This window comes from Gopherus flavomarginatus, chromosome 14 (genome assembly GCF_025201925.1).
Source record: "Gopherus flavomarginatus isolate rGopFla2 chromosome 14, rGopFla2.mat.asm, whole genome shotgun sequence".
NCBI classification, from domain to species: domain Eukaryota; kingdom Metazoa; phylum Chordata; order Testudines; family Testudinidae; genus Gopherus; species Gopherus flavomarginatus.
In genome coordinates, this window is record NC_066630.1 from 10202038 (window position 1) to 10210390 (window position 8353).

Below are 8353 nucleotides of genomic sequence, written 5' to 3' on the forward strand. Positions count from 1 at the left end.
TTTTCATGCACTCGTAACATTTGTAAAAATTCCCCTGAGGGTTCAATATCCTCCACCTCAGAGAAGTCTTTTCTATTTTGGAAGCTTGATCAAAATCCCTTCTGACATATTTAAATTATGCAGAGGTGATGTAAAGCAAAGGGATAATTGTGTATAAAGCATCCAGCCTGATATTTTCCACAATTTCAGTAAATTTTACTATGCCTCTTTGCTCATGCATAATACAAACAGCTGAACATTACAATATAAAGACGCCCAATCCTGTAAGTTGTTCCACAATGCCCAATCTCTCCTCTTGTGCAGGCCCCACTTCCATGGGATTTATCTATCTAGGAGAACTTGCAGCACTGGGGCCACTAGTTTCCAACTTTCCAAGTCCTCACTAGAACTAGCATGATTGTTCTTTTGCACAATAAACAGCTAAAAGGTTTAAGAAATCCAATTTCTCTCTTTGCTCATGCTTGCCAGCAAGTCTCTCTCACCTACCCTTAGAGTTATAAATAATTTCCCCATCCTCCACTGTAATGCCTCACCCTCTTTGAAACCCCTTAAAGCTGTTCTGAGGACTGTTTCTAAGAAAATTAATAGTGCAAAACAGAATTGAATATTTGATATGGTAATGGGGGATATGAGTTCACTCCACAAGAAAAGAAATAAAGTTTTCTGAACAATCTGATTCTTTTGCTAGAAGAGATAACACAATCCATACTGCAGGTCTCCGCTATTATCCCAACAGTAGGCTAAAGTCTGATGACACTGTCAATCAATGGTGCTTCATGGAACAGAACAGAATTTGATTCCCTTGCTAGGCACCAACAGTCCTGTATTTGTACATTTTTTACGTGTGGCATCTAATGTCCTATGACCTCTATCCACTAACAACATTATGGAGGAAGGACAACTAAAGTGACCTGAAATCAGACCACTGGATAGCTAGCTGTATGCCTAGGAACAAGTTCCCCTCTTCGTTGCGCAGGTGACACTCTGTGTTCACTGGAGTTGCAGTGATGTAAATGAAAAGAGAATTTGGCCACTAGCATTTATCATGCTGAAGTGGAGGCGGAAGAATCACCAAGTGGAAATCGGAAATGCTTCAATCCTAGCCTAGAGGAAGAACCCTTAAAGAAAACACGTCTTACTCTGGCCTAACAGATCTAAGGCCTGAAGCCAAAATCTTGACAGCAAGAGCGTTGCCTCCACCAGCTGAAGACAAGAAATGCATAAATGAAAAAAATAAGTCCCTTGACAGGGGGAAATTATACCATCACAGCTCTGTTCTCTTCCTCTGGCTTCACATGTTAGAAGGAAGACAGCCAACTTGCTGGGGGAGTTATAGTCATTCCTGTAGCTATCTGTACAATGCTAAAGGTTCCTGTTCCTTCTGTGGGGCAGCAGTCACTAGAGACTCTTTCCCAATGTATTTGTTTTTTATTTGACAAACCCAAATTACTCCAATATTCATTATGCAGTGAGAGGTTGTAAAGTCACCTGTTGTTTGCCACACCAAAAGCGCTAAGCACAAGAGGACTTAGGTGAAAACTAATTTCATCATCTTATAAATGCCACTAAATGCTTGAATAAACTAGATAGATCTCAAATATCTTGCACAGAAGGAAAGTATGATCCAGCAATACTTAATGTGCTCTGCTATAGCTGTACCATTTATGACACTACAGATAAAGTTGTAGCAGCATTTCCATTATCAACTGCCACACCATCTCTGCCTGTGATTGTTTCAGATCTCACATGGCCAGAATTGTTGGGTCTGGTCAGATCCTGTACAAGGCAAAACCCAGAGTTGCTGCAGGTAGCCTGTATTAAACCAGTGCCACATCATGATGCTACAAGGCATTGTATTATTTGGAGGTATCATTGTTGGAGTGAGATGTTAAAGATTCCTTGGCACTGTCCACAGAAGGAGTGTTAACCCCCTGGGTCATTTTCACACCACATATAAGCAGATACAACTCCACTGATTTAAAAAAATAATCCAGATAACATTTGACATGGAAGAACAAGGCCTTTTTTTAAAGCGACATTTGAAGAAAATTGTCCAATCATTATTGTGTTATAGCACGCAAAAGTAAAGTACTCAATCAGTAAGTTCAGGGTTAAAGAATAAAGTCCCAAGTACAACTACATGATACATAACTTTCTCTGTGTAGGCCTCTGAAATTATAAGTAATCCTAATTATGCCACCAAATCAGATGCAATAACAAGACAAGAAGAAAATGTTTGAGACTAGAACTTGAGTAAAATCTTTAAAGTTATTTCTACAGAGTTTCTGTTTGCGAATGAGATTCTTCTTTTTCCTGCAGCTGCTAAACTTCTAATGCTTTTCAGATATTACTTTTAACTTTCATGCTGTGCATGGAGCCCTCTTCTGGAGAAATTTGAAACATAAAGGACAGCTGAATAATTCTTACAGCTGTGTTGGTGTATATGTATGAAGGATGTGTTCTGGAACTAGCTATTCAATATATATATTGATAACTAGCTAGTAGATAGATAGATAGATAGATAGATAACAATATATGTATATATCACACTGATGCCTAGAATTCTCAACACTGTAGCTTCCTTATATTGTAAGCTGTAGAAGAACAATTATCCATATAACCTACTGATAGCCATTTGATGATACTGTTGGTTTCAAATTGATGATAAAGTTGGATTCAGTTGTCCATATTTCAGTGTAGTACGTAGATATGCCAAAGCAACCCCCTTGAAGAATTATATTTTCCCTACAAATAAAAAACTTTTGTATGTAAATTTTAGCAAATGTTAGTTTTGGTGAAATTAAGTTTTCTATGTAGGGAGAACTATTTAGTGATCTGTAGATATTTATTCCCCATTGTATTTGTTATGATTAAATGCACAGATGCAAGTTACTAGCAAACCTTCCAAACTTTCACAGTCAGCTTCAGATTGAATAAATTGTACAGTGCACACATTCCTGCAAAATCTTAAAGATTACCCTAAACTGTCATGCTCCTAAGAATATGTCCTCTTTAGCCACTTAGATTGAGATACTGAAAACAGTCTTCCTCCATCAAATTATGAGAGACATAAATGATAGTAAAACAATCCCATCAAGTAGACTGTCTTTTGGGAAGCAAATTAAAATCCAATGATCAGTCATCTTCCTAATACAGGTTAACCCTCACCAAACAAACCTTATCATAAAGTACACTTGGCTAATGAGGATGACGGCATAAAGTCTTGAAAATTGGCTCTTAGCCTGTACTTGTCAACCACTGATTATTTAAAGATGTCAATTTATGTTTTAAAAGACTGATTTTCTTTTATTAATTACTTTTGACCTGAAAAAAATAAAAATATAAAATTCTCATCCGTGCACATTTTATATTCTCACGGGTGGTATCGTACTCTGCAGAGTATAAATTTGCTTTGTTTTCCCTCCCCCAAATGTATCCCTTGTTGTTTTGAAATTGAATTAGGCTTTTCCTCCACTGTCCCCCAAAAGTATTGCATTTATTGATGTTGATTACTCAGAAGTCAGCTTATCAGGATTGATTTTTGCTAGTTCCACTAGCATGAGGTTATAGAAGTAGCTGTTGTTACTGCTGTGAAGAAAAAAAAATACCTAACAAAAATGTGTTACAAACGCTACCACTGCCAGATGGCTACATTTGTTTAATATGTTGTTTCTCTCATTCTTCTGTTTACTTCTCCTGTCACATGAAAGTTCTTTTTGTGCGTTGAGTCTAAGAGGATATCTGTACAGCATTTTAATAATTCCCCTTTGCCCGCCCCTCTCACTATCTATGTATCATCAACAATTAATATTTTACCCTGACTATATTCAATAAAGCAGGTTTATTTATTACACTTTCCTATTACCAATTGAACTGATTTCCTAATGAATTCACTTGCTGACATTTTTTTTGGTTTTTTTTAATCAAGTACATTTAAAAAAAAAATCACTGGGTAGACTGCCTGCTAAACCTTCCCATCCTGATAGGAGAAGATGGATCAAAGTTTGAACGCCCTTCAACACTGGGTATTATGAAACACTAAGAACTCAATCCTGCATTATGCTCAGCACTCTGGCCCCGGCTCAGCAAGTCACTTAAGCAGCTATTTAACTTAAGCACGTGAGCAGCCCCAGTGACTTCAGTGGGGTTGCTTGCATGCCTAAAGTTAAGCATGAGCTACAGTGGTTTGCAGGATCAGGTGTTCAGCACCTTGCAGGATTGGGCACTAATAGACTATGAAGTGCTTGGCTGACTCTAAAATGCAAGCTGCTTTCTCAACAGGCCATTGGTGGAGTGCTATTGAAAGGGTGCCTTCCTGTTGCTTCATAACAAAAGAGGAATGTTTGAATAAGAACGGAAGCCTGAGCTGACTAATTTGATGTATTAAAAAAACCACAGGATGGAAAAGCCTGAAGTCACAGAGAAAGCAGGATGAAATGCAGTGGAGATGGCAGTCCTCAAGTTTTGAGCGAGGGTGTCAGCTTAGTGCACGAGCCAGGTTTCCACTGTGGCGTTGGGTGTTCCCAGACTGCACCCTCTCTGCTTAGCACCTGTTCTCTCCATGCTTCAGCCTTTGCTGGCAGCTGACCTTGCCCAGCTGTCTGCATGTTCAGTCCCAGCCAGCCCTTGAATCTCAGCCCATTCTTGCAGCTTCTCCAACCTGAAACCCACGCGGGCACTGCCAGCCAGTCCCAGAGCCTCAGGCCATGCCAGTTGCAGGCAGCAGCATGCCCACTCTCCCATATGTGCAGCCTCAGCCTACAGCTTAGCTCGCCCGGCCCCCTGCCCATTTGCATGCCCACCCAGGCAGCCCACAGAGCCTAGCATTGTTTACGTGGCCTCCTATATACACATTGCCAGCATGAGCATTCCTAATGCTCCCATCACCGCCGTATCTTGGCCCCATGGACGTGACCTAGAACAGCATCATTTACACACAACTTACAAAGAACCAGACCCCGCACCATCCCTCTTCTTCTGTTGTTCCCTTTAAGTGGGACTCTTCTTAGTGCACAGGCAGTCGAACCCACCCATCCGCTCCCTCAAGCAAATTCCCAGCAAGACAACAATTCTCCCTCTGTACCGTACTTTCACCAGCCGCCCACATGGGCACTCCCAGCTGCAGGCAGGTTGCACTAGAAGCCAAGCATGCCCACCCTTGAGCCACAGCGTGCATGCACTCACTTTATCCAGCTGTCTCCTGCTCACAGACCCTCGGCATGCCTCCCCTCAGCAGCAAAGCTTTCCCTGCAATGAGCCTACACCATTCTCTCTCAGTCTGTAACAGGAAGCTTAAAATCCGTTTAGAGACTGCAGATGCACACACAGACTCAGCATCCCAAGCATGAGCAGTCCAGAACATGCCAGGCTCCTATGGGTTAACAAAGCCATTCAAGCCCCAAGTCAAAAAATTAACTTTTATCTCAAGGAGAGCCGGCGACGCTTTCCCTCAATGAGAGTTTACAGAGCTACTGGGACAAAATATGTAAGTGTTTCACTCTGGACACCAATAAAGAAACCTTCAACATCACACAGTGCTTTCAAAACTAAACATAAAAAAGAGGCATGGTGGGGGGGGGGGTTTGAGGAGGGAGAAAGAAACCAAAGAACCCAGCTAGTTACTCTGCTTTGAGTGACAGGAGCAGCAGGGCTGGAGCAGCCCCTTGGGTTTCAAGGCTGGGAGTTTTTTCTGCTTTCTGGCAGAAGGGATCTATTACAGTTAATAAGGGGAAAGGCTACAAAGCAAGTCACTAACATTGAGTACTATACATGTCAAGAGGGTGGAGAGGGGAGCTTTTGCATGCTTTGATTTTTTTTCCATCCGCATCGTTTTTCTAGAAAGCAGTAAATAAGGTGAGCTGTCTATAACAGACCCTTCTAACCGGCACAAGCCATAGAGGAAAAAGGCATATCAAAGTTGCAGGATTTGATATGACAAAATATTGCTGCTGCTACCGAAATACTTGAATGATCACACACTCACTCACACACACACACACTCTCTCTCTCTCGCTCTTTTCTTCTGAAAGGAAAACATTATTACATATCTCAGAGCAAATCTGTTGTAATTGTAAATCAGGGAGATACGAGATTCTACATTCCTGGTAACTGCCTTATAACAGAGATCTTGCATCCTTCAACAGTAATTCAAGCAACGTATAATTCCTCAGAAATCAGACCTGAATCACAAATACTTCCAAATCCAAATGCAGAAGAGAGAAGATGAATAAAAGCAATAAAAAAATATCCCATTTCTTACCTGGGATAGTAGAAAGGGCAGACTAAGTTGAGTTTTGTGCTGCATTTTGCCAGACTAGAAGGTACCGGAGGCTTTTTCATTCATGCACTCGGCTGCACTGAGCATATTTTCACTGTGAAACAGCCTTTGAGAAGAGACTCTGCCTTGAGAGCCAGCCAACTTCCCAAATAGATCAGCAGCATCATCACTAAAGCATTGGATAGAGTCTGATGACCAGAACCAATAGCTTTACAAGGATGATTTCTTCACAATGCATCCCCATTTTGCATCACGCATATTGGGCAAGCACCTTTCACAAACACAGCACCTTTAGAAAGCATTTGGCTTTGGCGAATGTGTGTGTTTAGTTTCAGTCTTACAAATCATGCTTTATGGATTTCATTACTATTTTGCTCTTTCAGAGAATGGAATTGCGCAGGGGGAAATAACAGCAACTCAGAGCACCGGTGCAATGAGATCCTCTTTATTAAAATGTTAATAAGGTGTGCTTTATTTTCAATAAATCAAAACAATGACCACTGCAGCTTTAGTTACTTGCAAGCCTTGGAAAAGCAACATAGTGGAGTTTTCCAGTGCAGCCGAAATCCTGATTATATTTTGTGTTTTCCCTCCATCTCACAAATCACAATGAGGACAGATCAATTCTAGCCTGCAGGGAAAAGAAATCCATCATAGGGTGATAGATTTTATTAACTGCTCAGGTAATGGGTGGACTGGCTTTCAACTCAATGAACTTGAATCTAGGACTACGTTTCTCAAGTCTGTGTCCTTCAATTATGGAAACTTTTCTTGTTTGGAAGGGGATCTGTTGTTATAAGAATCAAATACAGGGAGGCTAGTTAAATTATGATGTTATAGTTAGCAATGTAATGCTATGCAGGTGGGGTCCCAACCAGAAATTCAGTGTCCCCTTTATACAATTTGCCCTCATTTCTGCCTCCTCAGATGTGTCCAATTTCTTTATCCCCACCATGTAATCTCTGGGTGGTTTTGTACCTGTAATCCTGACACCCCTTCCTCCCCTCTCTTGTCTCACTGCTACCTCCCCACCACCAACTCCTCAATGGCTCTAAAAGTCTCAGTGTCCCCGGTGTTTCTGCTGCTATCTATTTCCCATGTTCCTCAGCATCAGCAGGAGCTTCCTGCAGAGAGGGACATGATTTTGCAGCATTTCCAATGCATGTTCTTACCCTAGCTGCTCTGAACACACTCCCTCTCCCCCATGAACCACTCAGAGACTGGGGAGGAGCTGTCCTAAGAGCCTGACCCTTCCCATGAAGTAGCAGCTTAGTGCCACGTGGACTCATAAGTACCCCAAATAATGTCAGGGATATGTTTAGGCCCGTGATGGATCAGAGCTCCAGCAGGAAACAGAACCTGGCAGTGTTCATTAAGGTCTTTACTGCCCTAGACAAACTGAAAAAATGTTCACCATTCCCAACCCACAGGTGCTGTCCCCAATACCAGATGGCTTGCTGCAGAAGGCCTCTACCTGCTCTGCCCTTTTGCTCCCAAACATGACTTCCCTTCTTGGAGGCATGAGGCTAGCTGTATGAATGTGGGGTAGAGGATTCAGAGCGCAACCTGAGATCATAGTGGGGCAGAGTAAATCCTTGCATCCCCACTATGTAACTTTCAGAAGAGGATGCTTCTATTTTGGTCCCCACTAACTCCCACCAGCCAGACACAGAAGAAGATGGCACCTTCCTGGAAGAAGCAGGAAACAAAAACATGTCTCCAATAACCAGACGTGCAGAGGAGACTGATAACACAGATAACGGTGTGTGCTTGGGAAAGAACATTCATTGCCTGGACACCAGAAGAGGACACAAGCAGAAATTGATGGTTGGTTTCTATTTAGGCCACATTTACCATGAGCACCATCTAGCCCAATCTCCTGATCAGCTCATTTTCATGGAGGATGTTTTTTCTGGAAGTGCCTCCAATGGCGGTTTAAGCAGCTGACATCTGTGGGAAGGGCCTATTCTAGTAGGCAGAAGCAGGATCACATGCATGATACCCATTTTACAGCTCTATGCCCCTAAGGGAAATGCTTTCATTAGTATCAGACCCCATTGACAAGGTGGGATTGAA

The 8353-nt window shown here is 41.9% G+C and overlaps 1 protein-coding gene across 1 annotated transcript in view; it reads right to left on the reverse strand.

Moving 5' to 3' along the window:
• Nucleotides 1-6421, reverse strand: part of LOC127034477 (cadherin-13-like) — a 433731-nt gene extending 427310 nt beyond the window's left edge. Inside the window, exon 1 of the mRNA XM_050923360.1 lies at nucleotides 6260-6421. Coding sequence (XP_050779317.1) covers nucleotides 6260-6304 — 45 coding nt within the window. The 5' untranslated portion in view covers nucleotides 6305-6421. The remainder of the gene's footprint in view (nucleotides 1-6259) is intronic.
• Between the last annotated feature and the right edge of the window lie 1932 nt (nucleotides 6422-8353).